Consider the following 25,506-nt stretch of genomic DNA (forward strand, 5'->3'; position numbering starts at 1 on the left):
GGTTAATGGCAGCGGTAATGGACCGCGTTATGACGCGGGTAACGCACTCCGTTACCGCTGCTATTAACCCTGTGTGACCAACTTTTTACTATTGAAGCTGCCTATGTGGCGTCAATAGTAAAAAGATCTAATGTTAAAAATTATAAAAAAAACAAAACAAAAACCGTCTGTCGGCCCCTCAGATCCAGAACCGGCCTTTCCCGCTCCTCGAGACGCTCCGGTGACCGCTCCATGCATTGCGGTCTCGCGAGACCGCTATGTCATCATCTCGCGAGACTGGAATGCACTCTTGGGACCGGAGCGCCCGAGGAGCATCGGTAAAAGCTTCGCCTGCATCCGGGGGCCAAAGGAAGGAGAGTATATAACTATTTTTTATTTTAATTCTTTTTTTTAACAGGGATATGATGCCCACATTGCTATATACTGTGTGGGCTGTGCAATATACTACATGGGCTGTGCTATATACTGCGTGGCTGTGCAACATACTATGTGGACTGGGCAACATATTACGTGTCTGTGCAATATACTACGTGGCTGTGCAATATACTACGTGGGCTGTGTAATATACTACGTGGGCTGTGCAATGTAATACGTGGGCTGTGCAATATACTACGTGGGCTGTGCAATATACTACGTGGGCTGTGCAATATACTACGTGGACTGTGCAATATACTACATGGGCTGTGCAATATACTACGTGGGCTGTGCAATATACTACGTGGGCTGTGCAATATAATACTTGGGCTGTGCAATATACTACGTGGGCTGTGCAATATACTACGTGGGCTGTGCAATATACTACGTGGGCTGTGCAATATACTACGTGGGCTGTGCAATATACTATGTGGGCTGTGCAATGTACTATGTGGGCTGTGCAATATACTACGTGGGCTGTGCAATATACTTCGTGGGCTGTGCAGTGTACTACGTGGGCTGTGCAGTGTACTACGTGGGCTGTGCTGTATATTACGTGGCTGTGCAATGTACTACGTGGGCTGTGCAATATACTACGTGGGCTGTGCTATATACTGCGTGGGCTGTGCAATGTACTACGTGGGCTGTGCAATGTACTACGTGGGCTGTGCAATGTACTACGTGGGCTGTGCAATGTACTACGTGGGCTGTGCAATGTACTACGTGGGCTGTGCAATGTACTGCGTGGGCTGTGCAATGTACTACGTGGGCTGTGCAATGTACTACGTGGGCTGTGCAATATACTACGTGGGCTGTGCAATATACTACGTGGCTGTGCTATTTACTACGTGGGCTGTTATATACTACCATGGCCGGCCGCGAACAATCAGCGACAGGCGCAGTCCGGCTGCGATTTGGTGTGGGTTTTGAACCACGCTTCGCTAATTGGTCGCGGCCGGCCGAATCCTGTGTATTCAATGTAGTATTCTAAAATCTTCATAAATAAACTACATACATATTCTAGAATACCCGATGCGTTAGAATCAGGCTACCATTTAGTGTATGTATATATATATATATATATATATATATATATATATATATATATATATATATATATATATATATATATATATATATATATATATATATATATATACACAATTTTATTATTATTTTTTTTAGCGCCCTAAGTGGATAAATGACTGGTTCACCAGACACTAATCTTGTACTAATCACGTTTCTCATCAAATGATAAAATACCAAAAAATCCAACCAAAGGACTTCTCACACTGGAAGATTATTGTGACTGATTGTTCAACAGATGATTGGCAGCCTAGGAACAATCCAAACGCTCGTTTGGTGAAATAATTTTTTGTGCTGCACAAATGATCATTGTTCTCGGCAGCGCATCATCCTGTGTAATCAGAACAATGGGGGCCTATGCGCCCTGAACTCTTTACTGCAGATTGTTCAGTGCACATCGACAGTACTGATTGGCATTGTTTACTTCCACTGGTCATTACGTGGAAACTCACCTTCAGTCTCTGTTCAGACCAGTTGTCATACATTTCTAACAAATACAGTATTAAGTAAAACTGATGGAGTTCATCCATTCATAATTAAAAAAAAATAAATTATGTTTTGCATTGTTTTTAGCAGTTCGACTCATTACTACAAGTGCTGGGGGTTCATGTTCTGAGACTTCACCGATCTTGCAATAGACCCCCTTGAAGCGCATAGCTCAGCGGACAGGGGAGACAAAGCCTGTGCTTTCTACTGGATCCGCACTGCTAGTCTGTGTGTGTACTCATACATGAGCTGTGCGCCAGTCAGCTGCACTCACTTTTCAGGGGTCTATTGCAAGATCGATGGGGTCTCAGAACCCGAAACCGCACCCGTCTGCAGGCAATTCAAGAGCCTAACAAATAAGAAAAATATGTTTCAAAGTGTAGGTACTCTTTAACCGATTACCTAACAGATGACCAGCCATTATGATATGTTTCCCGCAGACTTCGGTGTAAAAAAGAAAAAGCATCCAGTTATGACGTTTTTTCATGGTTCGAAAAAAAAAGTTGTGCAGACTACATTTTTTTTTTCTTTTTTTAATCCAGCTGACAATTTTTTTTACAAGCAAGTGAAAGACATTTTAGTGCATTTCCAGCTCCATTGACTTCGTTATATGTTTTTTTTAAGTTAATTTTTGGCATCTCAAACTGGAGCCAAAAAAACGGAAATAACCAGCAGATGTGTGCACATGGCCGTATTGGAAACTCTTTGTTGACTTTTTTTCATTTTAGTAATACCGTAAGTTCTTTTGTGGCATCGCATTTTTGACGTGATTGTCAGCAGATGGTGGCAAAATTAGATACTGTACAAAATTTCATAAAAAACTGAGGTTTACTGGAAAAAAATAAGGTTTGCTCTAATCTTGCATAACCCTCCTTTGTTTTGGCTGTGTGGCTCTAGACTGGGCTGACAAATCTTGACAAATTATTAACCATTTCTCTTTGTATATTATCCTTTTTATGCACTCAACAGTTTTGCAGCTGACCTGTTTGTTTATCTTTCTTTTTGGGGGGGTATTTTTGAGGCATAAAACAATAAATGAATAATTGAAAAAATCCAGTAGACATTCTCGTCTACCCAGCATTATTCTTTTGACATTGTTCACGTCTGTTTTAATATATGCTGAGTCTGTTAAATATTCTCATGTTCCTTTTCTTCTTTGATGAAGGTTTCTGTCAGAACAGGTATAAATATGAATGATACCATGGTCTTCACTATTGAAGTAACAGACGGTTATTAAAATCAAGTAGTCTGAAGATGGATTTTAAATTGTGTTATTTCACAAATAGAGTAGAATAATTCTCCAGTCATTAAATGGAATCCGTCAGCAGGATTTGCTATGTAATCTTAGAGCAGCATCAGGTAGGGGCAGTGAGCCTGATTCCAGTAATGTTTCACTTACTGGGCTGCTTGGTGTAGTTTTGTTAGAATCCCTGTTTTCTCTGCTGTGGATGTAGCAGTGCTCAGAATGCTGAGCTTTTTGTAACCCCTCCCCCACCACTGATTGGCTTCATTTATGCCAATATTCACATTTGGAGAATATGTTATTGCTGCTTGTTGATCTTTGACAGGGATTTATCAGCATGATCAATTACATTGACGTCTACTAGTCACATTGATGTCCCACATAAGACACAGAATCCTCAGGATCCCATTGACTGACCTGTAGTTTACATCATTAAAAATGTCCGTCTGCTCCATGAAAATCACCTTTCCATAAAGTACTGGTGGATCATTTTCTAGCGATTGGGAGTAACGGATCTTAGCAATTTGATACCATTGCATTGGACACATCCCACCCCAGCGTACCCCTTATTTTTTTTATTTTTTTTTCCTTTTTGTGCTTTAATTTATTCTTTCCTGTTTGCACCACTTTTATCCTATTTTTTTCTTTTTCCTTTATTGCTCCTTTTTTTCCCCTTAATATTACTAATCATTTCTGTTAAGCATTGATGGGATGTCCAAGATCATGAAAATACTTGCCAGGAAAAGGGGCACAAAATAACAGCATTGACACCCCAAACTGCCTAAGTAATTGGTGCAGCTAATCATGGTCCTGCAGCGCAGTAAATCAGGATTCACTCAAACTCTGGGATTTTATCTTGTGAGAAATGTTTTTTTGTTGTTTTATACCATTTCTCCCCCTTGCCCATTTTTATCAAAACTTGTAAAACCAAATTGGAAATTTTAGATTTGCCTTTATTTTTTTTCTGCTGCGGTTTGTTCGCTGGTGTATGGCAGCAGAAGACTACGCCTATCTTTAAATTGTTAGTCTTTTTCCTTTGACAATGTTCATACATGGACATTTTTAAAGGTAATCTGTCAGGTTTTTGCTATGTCATCTGAGGGCAGCAGGAGATAGGCGGTGAAACTGCATTCTGTGATGTGTCACTTATTAGGCTGTTTGTTGTTGTTTCAATACTTTGAGTGTTTATCTACAGAAGTTCATCCTAGTAAATAGAAATCTGCTAATCAGGGGTTTGGACGAGGTCAGCTTTCTGAGCTCAGCTACATCTGAAAACTCTGATTATGTGACAACTGTTGCACCCAGTAAGCTATGTCCTATATTATTGCTTTATATAGAGAAGTAGTAGGAGCTGAGGATAAAAGTGCTAACCTCACTAGCTTGGGACTGTTTTATCTTCTAGATTGCTTTCAGCTTAACCATTCATTGCACACTCCTTTAAGCTCTGCAGTCTTGAATGTCTTCCAAATAAACATTACTGCTTTGATCCTACAATTTCCATGGTGGTAATGGCTGCACAGCCTAGGGAACCGTAAGAAAATGTACATATGATGCAAGCAGCCCTTGAGTGCAGAGTGTAGAGTCTGAATGGTGGCTGCAAGATGCAGTTTATTTGCCAGCAGCCCTGGCACATCATTCAGAACACATATTTTTATATAAACTCTTTAATGGCTAATTAAGATAGCAGAAACTGCCAGAGGATCACATTTCCATAACCCACTCCCATCGTCTGACTACTGCAGTGTAATGCTACATATAGTGATTTTAGAATAATATAGTCTATAAATTTTGACTGCACTGTAGTGACTGTATCTGCAAACATTTTTAGACTAGTGTGGAAAATATGCTGTAAGAATGATTTCACAAATACAGCGGTTGAAATAACTATTGAACACGTCACTAATTTTCTAAGTAAATATATTTCTATAGGTACTATTGACATGAAATTCTCCCCAGATGTCGGTAACAACCCATCCAATCCTTGCAGACAAAGAAATCAAACCATAGATATCTATAAAAATTAAGTTGTGTCATAAAAAGAAATGACACAGGAAAAAGTATTGAACACATGAAAGAGGTGTAAAAAAAGCCAAGGAAAGTAATGACACCAGCAGAAGTCTATAAGTAATTATAAAGCTATCCTGCCACTTAGTGAAAAATAACATCAGCTGGTTCATCTGATGGCCTATAAAAAGGTGCCGCACAAGAAACATCTCATGATGAGTAAAACCAGTGAGCTGTCTGAAGACCATTGCAACCTTATTTTTGCAAAACATACTGACAGCATTGGTTACAAGAACATTTCTAAACTACTGAACTTACCGGTGAGCACTGTTGGGGGCAGAATCCCGAAGTGGAAAGAACATAATTTCACCATAAATCAGTTTTGACCAAGTGCTCTCCCCACAAGATATCAGACAGGGAAATGAAAAGAATAAAAAAAAAAATCTTGTGAGAGCTACAGAATGTTCTGGAATCCACAGATACAATTGTTTCAAGTTTCAAAGAAAGCTTCAAATAATGGATTCAACCTCCATGGCCGTTATGCACGCTCACAACGCAAAGCTCCATTGCTGAACAAAGAGCAGGTTCAAGTGCGTTTAAAGTTTGCTCAACAACATTTAGAGGAGCCTGTGAAATACTTTGAGAATATAGTCTGGTCAGATGAGACCAAAATTGAACTCTGTGAATGACATAATACACACCATGTTTGGAGGCTAAGAGGCACTGCATATCACCCCAAAAACACCATACCAAGAGTGACGTTTGGAGGTGGGAACATCATGGTGCAGGGCTGTTTTTCAGCAGACGGCAATTGCAAACTTCATGTGATTGAAGGCTGGATGAATGGACAAATGTATAGATACATTCTTGGAAAAAAATCTGCCATCTACCAGGATGATGGAGGTAATACAAGGGTGGACATTTCAGCAAGAAAATGATCTCAAACACAGAGCCAAGGAAACCCAATTGATTTCAGAAAAAGAAAGTAAAGCTGCCTTGAATGGCCCAGCCAATTACCGGACCTTAATCCAATAGAAAATTAATGGAAGGAACTAAAGGTACCTTCACACTAAGCGACTTTGCAGCAAGAACGACGACGATCCGTGACATTGCAGCATCCTGGATAGCGATCTCGTTGTGTTTGACACGCAGCAGCGATCTGGATCCCGCTGTGATATCGCTGGTCGGAGCTAGAAGTCCAGAACTTTATTTCGTCGCTGATCACCCGCTGTCATCGCTGGATCGGTGTGTGTGACGTCACCGCTGTGCTCTGCTTTACGGCCGGCCGGCGCTGACACATTCAGTGCAGGGAAGCCGCCGGCGGGGGACGTGACAGACATCAGAAGGGGAGTATGTAGTGTTTTTTTTAACGTTTACAATGGTAACCAGGGTAAATATCGGGTTACTAAGCGCAGCCCTGCGCTTAGTAACCCGATGTTTACCCTGGTTACCCGGGTGTTGCAGGGGGTTTCAACAATGCCGAAGTCGTTCCCCTGATCGTTGGTCGCTGGAGAGAGCTGTCTGTGTGACAGCTCCCCAGCGACCACACAACGACTTACCAACGATCGCATAGCTGGTCGTGTTCGTTGGTAAGTCGTTCAGTGTAACGGTACCTTTAAGCTCAGAATTCATAGAAGGAGCCCATGGGACCTTCTGGATGTGAAGAGTGTTTGTGTGAAAGAATGGGCCAAAATCACACCTGAGCAATGCCTGCGACTAGTTTCTCCATACAGGAGGCGTTGTGAAGCTTTCATCCCCAACAAAGGCTTTTGTACAAAGACTTAAATTTCAGTTAGCATGTTAAATACATTTTTGGTGTAATTTCTCATTATTACACATAACTAAATTTATGGACATTTGTTGTTTGATTTCTTTGTGTGTATTTGATGGGCTGTTAGCGACCTATGTGAGAATAGCCAATAGCACCTTTACAAATATATTCAATACTTATTTTATGTTACTAGTTTTTTATCAAATAAAAAAAATGCAAGCGTGGCTTTACTCACTGCACCGCCATCTATACTGGTGCAAGCTTGTACTCTGCAACTTTCTGCTCAGGTGCAGCTTGTTATTCATCCTGCTATCAGGTTCACCCACAGTGGTCTATTTAAACAGATACAGAGGCTAACAGGTACACCACACTTCCCCTGACGAAGCCTGCTCTGGAAGGCGATACGCGTGGGGCCTTGTTCCTGGGTCCGTCCACTCTGTGCACAGGGAGACCTGCCCCTGCCAATATCTACAAACTGGTAATCTATACTCTGTTTGCTCTCTAGGGTCTCTGCTTCATGGGCATTTTTGCAATCTTGCATGTGGTTCCCGTTCAGGGGCTGATCAGCCCTGGGAAGGTTTGTGCCCTATTCCTTCTTTTGTAGGATATTTATGTGTGAGTCATAATTTTATGACGGGTTATAAATAGTGTTGAGCGATACCTTCCGATACTTGAAAGTATCGGTATCGGATAGTATCGGCCGATACCCAAAAAATATCGGATATCGCCGATACCGATACCCGATACCAATACAAGTCAATGGGACTCAAGTATCGGAAGGTATCCTGGATGGTTCCCAGGGTCTGAAGGAGAGGAAACTCTCCTTCAGGCCCTGGGATCCATATTAATGTAAAAAATAAAGAATTAAAATAATAAATATGGATATACTTACCTCTCCGGCGGCCCCTGGACCTTACCGCTGTTAACCGGCAGCCTCCGTTCCTAAGAATGAGCGCGTGAAGGGCCTTTGATGACGTCGCGGCTTCTGATTAGTCACGTGACCGCTCATGTGACCGCTCACACGACCAATCACAAGCTGCGACGTCATCGAAGGTCCTAAACTCCTCATTCTTAGGAACGGAGGCTGCCGGTTACAGCGGTAAGGTTCAGGGGCCGCCGGAGAGGTGAGTATATGGATATACTCACCTCTCCGGCGGCCCCTGGACCTTACCGATGTAACCGGCAGCCTCCGTTCCTAAGAATGAGCGCGTGAAGGACCTGCGATGACGTCGCGGCTTGTGATTTGGTCGCGTGAGCTGTCACATGAGCGGTCACGCGACCAATCAGAAGCCGCGACGTCATCGAAGGCCCTTCACGCGCTCATTCTTAGGAACGGAGGCTGCCGGTTACATCGGTAAGGTCCAGGGGCCGCCGGAGAGGTGAGTATATCCATATTTTTTATTTTAATTCTTTATTTTTTACATGAAGATGGATCCAATTCCGATTTCCGATATCACAAAAGTATCGGAACTCGGTATCGGAATTCCGATACCGCAAGTATCGGCCGATACCCGATACTTGCGGTATCGGAATGCTCAACACTAGTTATAAAGCTTAGATTAGCAGTCCCATGAGCCAGTAGTGGTATAGGCTATGTTTAAGGTATCATATTATACATGTGTTGTCATGTGGATATCATCTTTAATGGACCGGGTTCTTTGCTGTGTTGCATTTTAATTATGTTTTAAATGTGTGTGTTGTATCAATAAAAACCTCTTTTTGCATTTTTTGTATATATTGCGTGGTGTGCATTATTACAGTGGTGCTTTTTCTACATTACATAATGGAACCCTGTGGCGCAGGATCCTTAAAATGATGGAATCCGGCGACGGATTCCGTTTTTTTAAACTAAGCATGCATTCTCCATTCTGGTTCTCTCTCTCTATCTCTCTCCCTCTCCTCCCCAGAATCCAATTAGCCAGATCAGCTAGTCGGATCCGGCTAAAAACCGGATTCGTTGATTCAGTTTTTCACTTTTTACAATGGATCTGTTTTTTTCAAAATTCGCCTGATTGAGCCTGACGGCAAAAGCCTGATGTGTGAAAGTAGCCTTAGTGGCTTCTCATGGCTCACTGCTTGAAGCCTTTCAGATCTAGTTAATAAGCTATATACAAATATCCCATTGAAAAATACTCCTCCAGCCAGTGCAACCTCTTCTAATCAATTATTCATCATTAATTGATTGATAGGTTAATTACAACCCTCAATCCTATTTGTCATTGGATTAGCATTCTTCTTTAAGGCTGTGTGCACACGTAGCATATTTTTTGCGTTTTTTTCGTGGTTTTTCGCTATAAAAACGCTATAAAACCGCGAAAAAAACGCTTACATTAAGCATCCTATGTAATAGAATGCATTCCGCATTTTTTGTGCACATGCTGCATTTTTTTCCTGAGTGGAATCGCATTCCAGAAAAAAACGCAGCATGTTCATTAAAATTGCGGAATCGCGGCGATTCTGCACCCATAGGAGTGCATTGATCTGCTTACTTCCCGCACGGGGCTGTGCACACCATGCGGGAAGCAAGCAGATCATGTGCGGTTGGTACCTAGGGTGGAGGAGAGGAGACTCTCCTCCACGGACTGGGCACCATATAATTGGTAAAAAATAAAGAATTAAAATAAAAAATAGTCCTATACTCACCCTCTGATGGCCCCCGAAGTGTTCCCGCCTCTCCGATGCATGATCTCTCTTCCGTTCCTATAGATGATGTGGTTCAGGACCTGTGATGACGTCACTGTCTTGTGATTGGTCGCGTGACCGCTCATGTGACTCACGCGACCAATCACAAGACAGTGACGTCATCGCAGGCCCTTAACTGCACTCCAGCTATAGGAACGGACGCCGCTGAGGTCTGCAGGTGAGTATAACCATGTTTTTTATTTTTTTTATTATTTTTAAACATTCGATCTTTTACTATAGATGCTGCATAGGCTGCATCTATAGTAAAAAGTTGGTCACACTTGTCAAACACTATGTTTGACAAGTGTGACCAACCTGTCAGTCAGTTTTCCAAGCGATGCTACAGATCGCTTGGAAAACTCTAGCATTCTGCAAGCTAATTATGCTTGCAAAACTCTAGTTTTCTGCGGGTATATGCATGCTAATTCTGCATGCGATATACCCGTGGCAGGAGGCGCAGAATTGCCGCGGAAATTTCCGCGGCAATTCTGCAACGTGTGAACTTAGCCTAAATGCTGACACACATCTGCCATTCCTAGGACTTGTTGTAAGGCGTTTCACCGGACCTACGCTGTAGAGTATTCTTGTATTGATAACTACATTGCCTTTCCTTAAAAAGAAAAAGAGAACCATCAACAAAAATTTAAAATAAAAAATGTGATTACCGTATATACTCTTGATAAGCCGACCCGACTGTAAGCCAAGGCAACTAATTTTACCACAAAAAAACTCGGAAAACTTATTGACTCAAGTATAAGCTGAGTATGCATTGTCTCCTCATCCCCATCCTGGTCTGCATGGCCTCCTCATCCACATCCTGTCTGCATGGCCTCCTCATCCACATCCTGGTCTACATGGCCTCCTCATCTCTCCCTATCCTTGCATGCATGGCCTCCTCATCCACATCGTGGTCTACATGGCCTCCTCATCCCTCCCTATCCTTGCATGCATGGCCTCCTCATCCACATCCTGGTCTACATGGCCTCCTCATCCCTCCCTATCCTTGCATGCATGGCCTCCTCATCCACATCCTGGTCTACATGGCCTCCTCATCTCTCCCTATCCTTGCATGCATGGCCTCCTCATCCACATCCTGGTCTACATGGCCTCCTCATCCCTCCCTATCCTTGCATGCATGGCCTCCTCATCCACATCCTGGTCTACATGGCCTCCTCATCTCTCCCTATCCTTGCATGCATGGCCTCCTCATCCACATCCTGGTCTACATGGCCTCCTCATCTCTCCCTATCCTTGCATGCATGGCCTCCTCATCCACATCCTGGTCTGCATGGCCTTCTCATCTCTCCCTATCCTTGCATGCATGGCCTCCTCATCCACATCCTGGTCTACATGGCCTCCTCATCCCTCCCTATCCTTGCATGCATGGCCTCCTCATCCACATCCTGGTCTACATGGCCTCCTCATCTCTCCCTATCCTTGCATGCATGGCCTCCTCATCCACATCCTGGTCTGCATGGCCTCCTCATCTCTCCCTATCCTTGCATGCATGGCCTCCTCATCCACATCCTGGTCTACATGGCCTCCTCATCCCTCCCTATCCTTGCATGCATGGCCTCCTCATCCACATCCTGGTCTACATGGCCTCCTCATCTCTCCCTATCCTTGCATGCATGGCCTCCTCATCCACATCCTGGTCTGCATGGCCTCCCCATCCACATCCTGGTCTGCATGGCTCCTCATCCACATCCTGGTCTTCATGGCCTCCCCATCCACATCCTGGTCTGCATGGCCTCCTCATCCACATCCTGGTCTGCATGGCCTCCTCATCCACATCCTGGTCTGCATGGCCTCCCCATCCACATCCTGGTCTGCATGGCTCCTCATCCACATCCTGGTCTTCATGGCCTCCCCATCCACATCCTGGTCTGCATGGCCTCCTCATCCACATCCTGGTCTGCATGGCCTCCTCATCCACATCCTGGTCTGCATGGCCTCCCCATCCACATCCTGGTCTGCATGGCCTCCTCATCCACATCCTGGTCTGCATGGCCTCCTCATCCACATCCTGGTCTGCATGGCCTCCTCATCCACATCCTTGCATACATGGCTCCCCATCCTGGTCTTTAGTAGTGTTCCGCCTATTGGCTGCATCCACTTGTACTTTGTATTATTTCTGTTCTTTTCGTCCAGACATACTAGCACAATATAGCGCCCGCACTCCCCCCCTCCCCCCCCCCCCCCCAGCATTTGTTCCTAAAAAAAAAATCTCAATCAGGATGTGGCCTTACTTGCTTTTATAGAAAGGTAACATTGCGTTGGAGTTAAAAGATTTGTCTGTTTGTGGTTTTTGACCCTTAAAGGGAATGAGTCACCAGGTTTCTTTCACCGATTCTGAGAGCAGCACTATGTAGAGGCATAGACCCTTCTCCCAGTGGTGTCACTTCACTACTTCCTGTAGTTTTTATAAAACCATTTTTTAATGAACAGGAGATTATCACTAGAGGACTAGTAATACTGTTGCCAGCTAATCCAACTACGCCCTTCACCACTAATGGCAGCTTTTTGCATATGCACAGTGCACGCCCTGCCAATCAGTGGTGTGGGCTGGGTTATACAGAGCTCAGTATTCAGAGAACTGCTAGATCTGCAGCAGAGAAAACAGTAATTTGGGCAAAAATACAACGTACAGCCCTGGAATTGGTGTCTCTGTCCTTAAATCATGCTTAGATGGGCTTGCAAAAATCTGGTGATGGATTCCCTTATTTGCTTTTGCAGATGCTGCTGGACGTTGCAAGTAACCAGAAAATCTAAGCCCTTATAATCGTATCTCCAGTTTTTCCATTTAATTTATGCAATGCAATAACATTTCTGAGGCCTATGATCATCACTTTACATTCATAAGCATTAAAATTCATCGGCCATGTTCTTGCCCGTGCTCCCAACTAAGCTAAATCTTTCCATAATATTTTACAATTAGGGGGACTGATGCAGCATCAGCAAAATCGGACTGTTTATTTTCATTCTCATCCACAAGGTCATTCATAAAGTGAGAAAAAAAGTATTTCTGCCTAACCCTGGGATCTTCGTGATCCCCACTATTGACTTTAACCCATTGGTAATATATACCATTTACATGGACTTTTTTTTTCCTGTCACTAAACCTTTTTTTTACGCACATGTTCTAGTGTAATCTAGTCCTTGCTGCTGGAGCTTCAGTAGCTGTGTGCGTGGTACAGTACAGTTTTTGGTCATTCTAGATCTATCACATCAGCCGCATGACCGTCATTCAAACTGCAGAGGCGCAACCTGTTTTTCATGCATCTCTTCTAATTATCAGATATTAATTTATCCTCTGTCCGATATTTTACAGGTCAGTTCTTAGAACTCTATGCCTGATGAAGAGACCTGTGTAGTCTCGAAAGCTTGCAATTTGTTACCATCTTTTCAGTTAGCCATTAAAAGGTATCAACCACTGAGGACTCTCAATTCTAAATATTTTTCTAGAACTCTTTTGAACATTTTTTATATCACATATGTGAAACCCTAGTAAATGTCTTTCTTAATATAAGTTAATTGACCGCAATAAAACTATAATTATCTTCATTGCACGTTGCTAATACAACATACACATATGCATTTGTCCTCCATTGGCGCCTCACCCATATGCGGTGCCCCAAGAATGGAAGACCTGTTGTATGCACCCTCCGTTCTTGAACTATTACTCCAGTTTCTGCTCTTTATTGAGGACAATAACTGCTCTATGAATGTATTACACTTACGTAGGAGATTGCAATTATTTTTTCACATCATGAAAGATGCTAAAATTTATCTAAGAAAATACCTTAATCTCTATGGCAGTCAGTGTACAATTTAACATTATGGAGCAGAAAGCCGGTATATATCCTTTATTTTAGTGTGCTGCTGTCTTTTGAGAATTTCTGACTGACATTAAAGATCATTTTCAGACTCGCAAAAAAACAGATGCAGCTTGGCAATGGTTTCATTTGTAAATCCCATTTGTTTTTCTTGGGTCCATAGATGAATGACGGATTCCGCTTTTTAGAACCTCTCCATGGTAAGCGCTTTATGTATCTTTATTGTTCAGGTGCCTGGTCCATATATTGATTTCCTGTGTTACTATATGCTACAGCATGTTATAGTTAGGCTAGCATCTGCTCCAGCAGGATACAAAACTATTTGTTTGTATGCCATGAATTTCATCCAGGTGTTAATCAAGGAACATAAAATCCTTTTCCCACTCAGGCATAAATACTGGTGGATAAAATAATTAGAGCAATTCTTGTATATATTGCCAGAATCCACAATAGTCCAGAACCCGCTCTGCCATATTTCCGAGACGAAATTTGGATGCTCCAAAAATAAAGGTGTTATAATGACTTTTGTTAGTCCAGATCTCAATGGGCAGCTTTTTTTTATCGAGGTACAAATTGGACATGTACAGGCAGGCACAGATAGTAACAAGCACATTTTGGCTAATGACTGACACGTACCAGCTATCATTTGGATTCAATGGTTCATTAATTAAAGAAGCTTGTAAGCGTCTTGCTCGTAAAAAATATGTATTCCTGACCAGCATAGTATACTTCTAGTATCCATAAAACAATCAATATGCACTTTGAGCAGCGGTATTTCTTAGCTAACCACTTTAATTCACCAGCATAGCTCATATGCTAATATTATACTTCATATGGAATTGTACTTTGTCATGGTTTACTGCTCTGCGCTTTACCAATGACTGTCAAATAGATACAGTCCCATGACACTCAGCATTAACACTTAAAAAAAAAACATTCAGGGATTAAGAACCTCATAAAATCATTGATCCGTGGCTTGCAAATATAGGCTCAACAGAATAGATGTCTACTGATGGGTAGGAGAGAAAGGCTTATTTATAGTTACAGTTTAATGAAAATGACTTGTTTCTGTTCTAAAGCTTGTGTACTAGTGCTAGTACTCGCCCCGGTTAGTGTGACAGTTGTGGCCATCTAACAGGTGTCCCACCACCAACAATTTATTGTACTACTGGCTTATCCAGGGACTAGCCTTAAGGAATTGATTTCCAAACTAGCACAAAAAAATATAATTTAGGAAGACAAATTCTAACTGCAAACTGATCTAGGTGCCGGCTAGTATTGTATACTTTGTCATTAGCCCTGAATGACCGAAATGTCAGATGGAGCACAGGTCCCCAGTAGGTGAAGCATTATCTATATATAGTTGCTATGCTGCCTCGTCTAGGTTTCTGCACTACAATAGAGTTGTCATTAATGCCTTACCCACTGCTAACCATTTTTTACCACATGGTCTGAGGTTCAAGAGAAAAGGGATTGCTTACATTTGAAATGTATTTTGCTCTATAGATTAGCAAAAAGAATGGAACATATGAATAGTAGTAACACGTGATCACCCATAGGTATGTTTGAGTATGAAGAAACTATGTCTCCGAACAGACCATTTTTTTTAGATGCTGCAGGGCAGGGGGTAGGAACCTTTTTTCTGCCAAGGTCAATTTTGATATTTTACCATGCTTCAGGGATTACAAAATTACCAACTTGGAAATGACCTTGCTATATTTTAGTTAGACTATGGATGATAATGGATGATAATGCTACTCGTAACTGCTTTTCCAGATTTGCTTCAGTATGAAGTGGACTTTTTGCGATATGAACTCGCAGCAGTAAGTTATACTTACCACAGATGTATTTTACACTTTAGGTCTTGTCTTATAATGGAAAGTCACTGCTCACATTACATTTACAGAACTCAAGCAGTAGGAGATCTGCTGTATGCACCACATAGGAGACACCAAGACTGCTGTGTATACATCACATAGGAGACATCCGGCCTGGAGTATCTACTTCACAGGAGACATGGTGCTGCGGCATAGACATCACAAGAGACGCTTAAGCTGCTGTTGCTGCCGTAGTCTTCTTATTTGGGACTGGAGTGTATCGCGCGATAAGTCCGACATCAGAGTGCGTTCTAACGCTGCTACTGGCCTGCATCTGTGTGCAATCTTTCATTGCATGTGCTGCAGCGTTCAGTAGTGAAATTAAAGGTCTGGCAGCCATTAAAACTCAGCTCCATAATTCTGTGTTATTAGAATACATGACTTTACAAATAAAGAAATTAAAAGGAACCTGTCAGGTCCCCGTACCCCAAGGACCACCAGCAGTTTTCTGCATGTATAAATCCCCTGCCTAACAGGCCCTTTATTACATTACACAAAAACAAATCCAAGCATATTAATGGAAAGTTGAGTGGAAGGAAAAAGTGGGGTAGAAAAAGGTGCATAAGCAACCGGGATAACCGCAGCCTTGAAAGGATTGTTAAGAAAAGGCCATTCAAAAATTTGGGGGATATTCACAAGAGGTGGACTACTGCTGCATTTATTCAAGAGCCACCGCACGCGCGTGCGCGCACACACACACACACACACACACACACACACACACACACACACACACACACACACACACACACTGTTGGACTGTTGCTCAGTGGTCCAAGGTGTTGTTTCCAGATTAAAGTAAATTTTGCATTTCATTTGGAATCAAGGTCCCAGAGTCTGGAGGAAGAGTGGAGAGGCCACAATCCAAGCTGCTTGCTTTCAAGTGTGAAGTTTCCACATTCAGTGATGGTTTGGGGAGCCATGCCATCTGCTGGTGTAGGTCCATTGTGTTTTATCAAGACCAAAGTCAGTGCAGCTGTCTACTATGAAATTTTAGAGCACTTCATGCTTCCCTCTGCCAACAAGCTTTTTGGAGATGGAAATTTCATTCTCCAGCAGGACTTGGCCCCTGTCCACACTGCCAAAAGTACCAATACCTGGTTTAAAAACAACAGTATCACTGTGCTTGATTGGCCAGCAAACTCACCTGACCTTAAGGCTATGTGCACACGTTCAGGATTTCTTGCAGAAAATTACTGAGAAAAACCTGAAATTTTCTGCAAGAAATCTGCATGCGTTTTTGCCGCTTTTTTTCCCAATGCATTTTATAGTGGGAAATCCACAAAAAAAACCACAAAATTAATGAACATGCTGCGTTTTTTACCGCGATGCGTTTTTTTCGCGGAAAAAACTTATCATGTGTACAAAAATTGCGGAATTCATTCTAAATGATGGGATGCATATTGTATGCTTTTTTTTTTTTTTCGGTTTTATAGCGTTTTTATCGGGAAAAAACGCGAAAAAACTGCGAAAAATCAGCAACGTGTGCACACAGCCTAACTCCATAGAGAATCTATGGGATATTGTCAAGAGGAAGATGAAACACCAGACCCAACAATGCAGACGAGCTGAAGGCTGCTATCAAAGCAACCTGGGCTTCCATAACAACTCAGCAGTGCCACAGACTGATCGCCTCCATGCCACGCCGCCCGCATTGATGCAGTAATTAATGCAAACGGAGCCCTGACCAAGTATTAAGTGCATTTACTGAACATACATTTCATTAGGCCAACATTTCGGATTTTAAAATCATTTTTTCAAGCTGGTGTTATAAAGTATTCTAATTTACTGAGTTAATGACTTTTCGGTTTTCATTGGCTGTAAGCCATAATCATCAACATTAACAGAAATAAACACTTGAAATAGTTCACTCTGTTTGTAATGACTCTATATAATGAGATTCACTTTTTGTATTGAAGAACTGAAATAAATTAACTCTTTGATATTCTAATTTTGTGGGAAGCACTTGTATATGGAGACACAACTGCTGGTGGTTCTGGTGGTACGGGGGACCTGGCAGGTTCCTGTTAATGTTTAATTTATAGATTATGTAACATTCTGATAATATATCTTTCACCATTTTCCTTTTAGTTTCTTTTTCTACCTTTTTGCTCAACTCTTAGCACAGCATTTCCTGATAGACTGTCTCTTTTTTGCTGCAATATAATATTGTACAGATTATTCTTGATATTTCATGATAATAGAAGCACAGGATGAATGTTTGAAATCCCTCTGGGTCGTCTATATTTTATTTTGCAGGGTGAATTTTAAAAGTGATAAGCGTTCTGTGCCATAGAAAATCTATACACAGGAGAAGCATTTGTCCTGTTAAATGTTTGGGTGGTACAATTCATAGCTGTGCGGTACGTGTCTAGGGAATATGGTTGACAGCAGGTGTCAAATAGTAAAGTAAACTGCATTACCTGTTCTGGTGTCTGGATTAGTAATCTAGAAACACGTTTTTGAAAGCATCGGTCAAATGGCATATCTGCCCAGCTATATGGTAGGAAGAAATAGTAAACCTGCCCCTTAATACATAGGGATTACTTCCATTTTCTTTGAGGCCTAAAATCAGAATATAAAGAAATATTGTAGGAAACTGTTAAGATTGGTAACAAAAGACTGTATAATGGTGTGCCATTTAATCTAATCTTTCTTTTTGACAATTGAATATATCCATTAAATTAACTGTAGCTTCAAAAAAGACTGCAGGGATAAGAGGTAGGGTGGTACCTGGGGCTGCCCTCCTGGGGCATTGCTCACCCTCCATATTAAACTATAGAGGGGGGACAGATTTATCAAGACCAATTGTGCTGAATGAAATTGAAATGTACACCTACTGTGAGCAGGCATTAATTTGTATCAGTTTTTGCCCCATTTTTGGTGTTTAGAGTTGTTACATTTTTACAAAAATGTTTTTAAAATTTTATTGCAAATATTACATGTGTTAAAATAATCTTAAACTGTTAACAACCACCTCCCCCCAGAGAACTTGTAAGGTGAAGCCAGTTTCTGTGTTCATAGTTGTATGTTAGGTGCAGATAATCTTATGGTTTCGAAGTCCTTGAGCTGAGACCTCAGGGTACTAGAGAGCTGTGATTTTAAAGGGGTTATTCACAATTTTTTATTACTGGTGCTCTAGAATTAAAAAAAATAATATATACCGTCGTTCTGGGATGGCGCCACCCCTGCACTCTGATCACATGACATAAATAATGTCACATGACTGCTGCAGCCAGTTAGCGCCTGCTGATCAGCTACATCCTTCACAATTTTGTCTGCGCAGAATAGGACCTGGAGATAAATATTTACTTACTTCACAATTTATACAGTGCTCTGGGATCATTTTTAAAGAATTGCCAAATGTAGACAACCCCTTTCTGTTTTCAGTATAAGTCACTTTGCCTTATTCCACTGCTTGGGGATTTCTTTCTGCTGGTTTTGCTTCCTTCTCACAATGAAGACGTACACAGGACAAAACCATCGTTCCAATTACACTAACAAAAAAAATTGAAGCTTTTTCGTGGCTGATGCAGTTGTACATGATCGGATTTTCCTTGGGCATTCTTACATCATGTCTGTCTCGTGTATAATTTTATCACCGCCATTGATTACAGCATATCCTGTCTTACTAGAATATTTTCAATGATACATTTATGCTTGATTGTACTAAAAAGTTAATTTTAGCTTCAGTTGTTGGCAAGAAATGTAAGGATGCAAATTTCACATCCCTTTTGCAGCCTTTTTTTATTTTGCAGTTGTGCTTGTCTAGCTTGATTATTGTTTCCATCACGGCTCTTTTTTTCTTAGGTTTCTACAGCAAATGTAAGCTTTCTGGGGAATAATCACTTGTCCCATTGCAGAAACCATATGAATATTTTTACAATAATTTACTATTACTATGAGCAGAATATATTTTTTTTCTAAATATCAGTTTGTTTTATTCTGCACACTATTTATTTTTTTAATTGTTCTGCTTTCCGGATATGTACAGTTGATATGGAATTTAGTCATCAAATTATGTTTTCCATTTGTTTAGTCCATTAGCAATCATGATACATGTAGTAACCCCTTCTATACCCTTTCTACAAAAGTCTAATATTGAATTAGCAAATGTGCTGCGATCTGACTCCATCTGCCATTCAGAAGCACTCATGGAAGCATATGTTTGACTGACATTTATAGGGTAAAAATGGCTAGTTGTATGCTAATTCTGTCCCTCCTCGTTGGATAACGAGGCATCCTACCGCCAAGGCAATAGTATCCCAAAAGGAGTTGAAGCAGTGACCACCTGATCGTTCTTGTTCATTTAGGATTGAGCCTTAAATGGAGCAACCACAGTACCATAAGCATCTTCTAGATGCTCTTTTGTAAAGCCGTCTGTCCAGTATGTGTTTGCTATGTGTTTGGTATTTGAATTCTTATAACTTCATTGTCCAGACTTTAAAACCGTTCTTATAATTCAGTGGGAGCCACTGCTGCTCTCAATATGTTCTTCTCCGAGCCGGTCGTGATTGAACTGCTGATTCTATTCCTGTCTTTGCCCAGAGGAGCTCGGCAGACAGATGTGTGTTATTGGTAAAGTTTAGGGATTTTTTGTTATATTGTATAAGCTTCATTTTATGTGAGAGTGTATACCCGGGAGTCTGGTATCTTTATTCTAGAAGAATAGGTGTCTGAGAAATAGATAAGAAAGCCTGTGGACAGGGATTAATGGCTGACTGCCTTATCAGACAGTAGTAAATGGGCACACTGTGAATTGCATTTTGATAAGAAATTGTCTTGTCCCTTTACTTCTAGCAACAGGCTGAGGAGAACATTTAGAAGATCAGTAACATCTCCCTATAGTCCCATAAATAAGCTGCAACTATTTAAACTTGGATGTCAGGAGGCTGCACTTCTTCCCTATCAGAGGCTGTAGGATTTGTTGTGCACAACCAGATTCATCAGACACATCATTAATCTGTGGCCACCGGACGGGAGCCCTGAATACTGCCCCCTAACTCCCGGCAGTTGTACGGGAGCCCGGAGTACTGCCCCCTAACTCCCGGCAGTTGTACGGAAGCCCTGAGTACTGCCCCCTAACTCTTGGCAGTTGTACGGGAGCCCTGAGTACTGCCCCCTAACTCCCGGCAGTTGTACGGGAGCCCTGAGAACTGCCCCCTAACTCCCGGCAGTTGTACGGAAGCCCTGAGAACGGCCCCCTAACTCCCAGCAGTTGTACGGGAGCCCTGAATACTGCCCCCTAACTCCTGGCAGTTGTGGCTCTCCTTTTGGTTAACCAACCTGGCTCAAGCTCAAGAGGTGTCAGGGATGCCGTCAGGTAAGAGGGGGTCCTCGGGGCTTCCATCTAGCGGACAAAGATCAATGATGTGGCCGAGGTCCTGCAAATAGATTCCCACCATCCCTATTCCCTATCCAGGACAGTCGGTCAGGCCCCATTATATATTTATAGGCAGGTTATATATTCTCAATTGTGTCCAGGTCAACACAACCAGGTAGGTTTTGATCTGCTCTTAAAATGACCGAAAGTCCATTTGTGTCTTAAGCAGAAAGATCAAGATGGCTTGGTTTGTAATTTGTTTCGCTGGTCATGCAGCAGTGCTCATCAATAGTTTTCTGTCCTGTTTTATTGTTCATCTTCTATTCTGTAAAAAGACAGAGAATATAATAAAACCTGCGAGGCATTATTACAATGTAGCGGGCATTGTGCAATTAGTTTGGCTGCCTGTGAGTAATATTTTGTGCTGTTTTTCATTTGCCTCTGTTCTTATTGCCGACCACTTAAAAAGCAGGATTATCTCTTGGAGACTTTATAATCTCCTTATATCTAAAGTGTTTAATCCATTCCTGTCTGTACAGTAGTTTGGTTATGATTAACAGGTTAAAGTGATGTGTTATTTTGCTTGTAATACTTTGCTTGTATTTCTATGTTCTGGATACAAATGTAGGGCTTTCTATAATTACAGTATGTACAATACATCCATTGCTATTAAAATGCTGTTTGCTTAGAGAGTATATAATCTATCCATACAGTGATACATCTCTTAGTATCTGGGATTTAGTCTAAGTTCCAGCAGGATGCGGAGGGCTGAGCTGCCAGCGTGACTCTGATATATTACTCTGCTTTGTGTAACACTATTATAGATTGAATTATGCGTTTTACATGAATACTTTGTAAGAATTTTCTCCTATCCTTATCTCCTCTGCCTACGTCTTCTCACATGCCTCAGCTAACAGGTCAAATACAATTGATTTTAGTGACTTTTCAGTAGGTCTATTCTGCTATAATTCTGCTTTCACATATTGCCTTTGTCTCTATAATACATGATTACTTTTATCAAACCCGTGAAATCTTCCCAACCTATAAACCTATGCAGGCTTAATTTGGGGAAGGTTGCATGTGTTATGGATACCAAGAAGGTAATAAGCCGCTATTGGAATCTTTGGCCTTGTTCCCTTTCCTTGCCTTTCATTATGCGTCAGAGAAAGTCACGAGACCTCCATAATATTAGATGGTCGGATGGTCCCATGGTGGTTCAGCCAAGAGGAATCGAATGTGGGCTTATACTTATTAAATGGTTGTCTACCCAACCTTTTGATTTTAGTGGGACAGACCAATAAAGTGATGTGTATTGGGGTGTGTGGACCGAGTAAAGGTTTGGGAGGTGGCTTGTTTTGATGATCTGGGCATGCATGAGTATGGGGCAGTTGGAGGATTATTTGACTGATGGATAACTAAAGCCGCTGATGCACAATAGGTAGCAGGTCCAGAATCTGATTTGATCGATCCTTCTCTCCCCCAACATTATCTGCAGGACCGGCTGACGTTCGTCTAATGGGTATGAGGGCCTTACTGTGTATGACCACCCTAACAACGTTAAGGGCATTGTTCACTACTTGGTCAGCCCTTTCTTAAATGCTATACTTCCCTGGGTAAAATAAAAAAAATAACCTCGTACTCCTCTCTCTCGGGCTTGCACCGTTTCAACATTGTTGGCGCCAAGTACTGGACAACTGCTGTAGACATTGAATTTCAGTCCACCCAGTGGTAAATTATGTACATAGGACAATAATGACATCCGTTTACAGCGATGAAGACAATTTGTTGGCAGACCCTTACATAAACCACTTGTTTGTAACTAAAGTGGTCGCATGATGTTTTCTCCGATTGTTAGTTTTTATTGCTTCACGTACAGTAATAAATTCACAGTTGCCTTTATGACATGCTTCATCATCATGTCCTTGTGTTTTTGTGTTTCAGTTTGAACGCCAAGATCCAGTGAATGGTCGCATCACCGAGCGTCAGTTTGGCAGCATGCTCCTGGCATACAGCGGGGTGCAGTCCAAGAAACTCACTCAAATGTTAAAGCAGCTGAAAAAGCGATTCAAGGATGGAGAAGTGAGTACTCTCGTCAGTGAGCCATATATGCGCTTGGCTTATAGTAATGAATACCGGTTTATTTCGCCAAAATCGAGTGGTGGCACACAGATACTAGAATCTCCACCTTTTATCAGTGTAGGAGCTCTGTAACAAACTGACTAAAAGGATATAAGAAACTCCATTCTGGGGAAGATGCTGACTTGGCTTTGGGAAACACTCCAACATGAATAGACATATGTTAAAATCCGCGCCGCGGTTCAGATTCTTAACAGATAGGTCTTTTCGAGAGCATGCGGATGAGATAATTTATGTCATTCACTTTGCTGTTGATGCAGTATGCTGCTGATTTTCTGCCAGCATATCTGGATTGATAATCTGCAGATAGTCCGCCCCGCGTGAACATGGCTTTAAAGCAGATCTGTCATTGGATTATACAATACAAACTGCATGTGCTGACTACATCTCTTAGAGACGATGTACTTACCGTAATTTAAAGTCCGTGTCAGGATGGTTATATAATTATTTTTCAAAGTTTAAACTCAACATCTGCCCCTCCTAGCCTGTTTCTCCGCTCCTCAGTGTCACTCCTCCCTGCTGCTGAAACCTCACACTGCTCAGTATCAGCTGCAGCTTTCAGTCATTCTGGGTGTGCAGAGACTGAATACACTCGAACTTCTGAGCTCCTTCATTTAAGCTGGACCGACTTAAAATGCTTTTTGTTATATCTGGATAATACAGTGATTTTGACATGGATTTTCAATGTAAGTACACTAGTCTCATTAGGTTGAAGAGATCTATTTAATGATGCATGACAGATCCACTTTAAATAAACATTAAACTGAAGTGTAGGACTTTTTTCCATTACAACTCTATGCTCCAGGGATGCTCTTGGCGCCTATATTAAACAGATCAATATGCTTCAATTCACTGGATGGTATTTGTTGAGGTTTCCTTTTTCTGTATGGAGTGGTGTAGCAGATCATGTGTGCTATTCCTTACAGAAGCATCTAGTTGAAAACCATATAAAATGTGAAATGTTTATTTATTTTTTTTAAATATATAAATTGGACCTTTGTATGGCATGGATGCCAAAGGATTTATAGCCAACAGCCTAGAACTTGCAGAGCAAATGCAGTTTCGATGAAGCCTTAAAGGGGTTGTCTGGTGAAAACAAGCTATCACCTATCCATAGTATAGATAATACCTGGTGGGGGTCCGACTGCTTTAACCTGCAGCGATCGGCAGAACGGGGCAGTTATGCCCTATAGGGAACTTTTATTATTGTTTCAAAATGGAGTGATGGGTCTGAAGCCCCCGACTGCCACTCCGTTAATTTTCTATAGGGCTGCTGGAGAAGGCTGAGCTCAGCGCTCGGCAGCTCAACAGAGAATAAAGCTGTCGGACTCCCACCAAACAAGTTGTCTCCTATCCTGAGGATAGGTGGCACCTTATTTTTACTGGACCACCCTTTTAAGGATGATCATAAGAGACCGCTATACTGAGCAAAGGACTGGCAAAGAATTTCGGTTATCATGGTATTCCCCATTTCATTTTAATAGGCCTCCAATTCAGTAAAGAATTTGGAAATATATTGTCATTAAAACCACAGGGACTTAAAGTTCTCTCTTCTGTGTGTGATGAACTGAATTTAAAAAGCATAAGGTGGATTTCTGTACAGTGCCAGGTGTGTGCCGCAGCAGCTTAGCCCCACTTTCTACACTGTGTGTAATAGTGGAGTTGGAGCTGATGGGTTATAGCAGGGCTGATATTTCTCTTTATAGAGATTGGCGTGGCTCCTGTAAATCGCTTTATGTTTGCACTGGATCCGATTCTGGGGCCTGTGCAGACTGTCACACATTCCACATTACAGTTCAGAATCCGATTACCATGTTAGCAGCTCACAAATACATGAAAACAATTATATATAACATGTTTATAATGGGCCTAAAGTAAAAAATAAACTATTATGCCAACAGAATGGCATGTCAAATATTTGTTTAGGATTATTAGAGGATCTTCATAAAAAAGGCAAAAATCCATTAAAAAAATGAAATAAATCTATAGAGTCTTGTCTAATAAAGTAGAATAATATTAATAAAAGGGTTATTTCCATATTAGAAGTTAATGGCATCCAAATACTGGCCACTGGAGGTGGAGTCACCATAGACTGCTAGTTGTGCTAGCTTTTTCTGTAACTGGGGTCCAATACTTATCGGGATGCGGACCCTGGGTAATTTTGGACATTTTTTGTGCTTTTTTTACATGTTTGGGGCTATATAAGTTTTGGAATTAATGTAGTAACTTTTTGTAGTTTTGTGCACTTTGAGTCTATTCTGTAGTACTCATATCTCATATCCCCGTTTTCTTTTTCTTGTTTGGTTTTCCACGTTATTTTGATGTACGGTAAGTTATATCTAGTATTTGCTTCTCAGCTGCTTCCAATTTGTTCTTTAAACTTTTTTCATAACTCCCATTAATGGAGTTAAGTAAAAAGCATACCTACTGTGGCCGTCACTTGGACACTAACATTCCTGTCTGTTCTATGAAGATGAGAGGAGAAAACAAACCTTTAATAAACTATTAAGCAATATATTAACAATATTTTACATTAACACATCTGATATTTTCTTTGTATTAAAGAGATTCTGTCACTAGCTTTTTGCTACTGTGAGACCTGCATGATGTTGGGGCAGAGACACTGATTCCAGTGATGTGTCACTTAC

At 41.5% G+C, this 25,506-nt stretch overlaps 1 protein-coding gene across 1 annotated transcript in view; it reads left to right on the forward strand.

Annotated features, from left to right (window-relative positions):
• Nucleotides 1–25,506, forward strand: part of MICU1 (mitochondrial calcium uptake 1) — a 294,629-nt gene that overhangs the window by 211,838 nt on the left and 57,285 nt on the right. The window contains exon 9 of the mRNA XM_077259125.1: nucleotides 22,664–22,801. Coding sequence (XP_077115240.1) covers nucleotides 22,664–22,801 — 138 coding nt within the window. The remainder of the gene's footprint in view (nucleotides 1–22,663; nucleotides 22,802–25,506) is intronic.

This window comes from Ranitomeya variabilis, chromosome 4 (assembly GCF_051348905.1).
Source record: "Ranitomeya variabilis isolate aRanVar5 chromosome 4, aRanVar5.hap1, whole genome shotgun sequence".
Lineage (NCBI taxonomy): Eukaryota > Metazoa > Chordata > Amphibia > Anura > Dendrobatidae > Ranitomeya > Ranitomeya variabilis.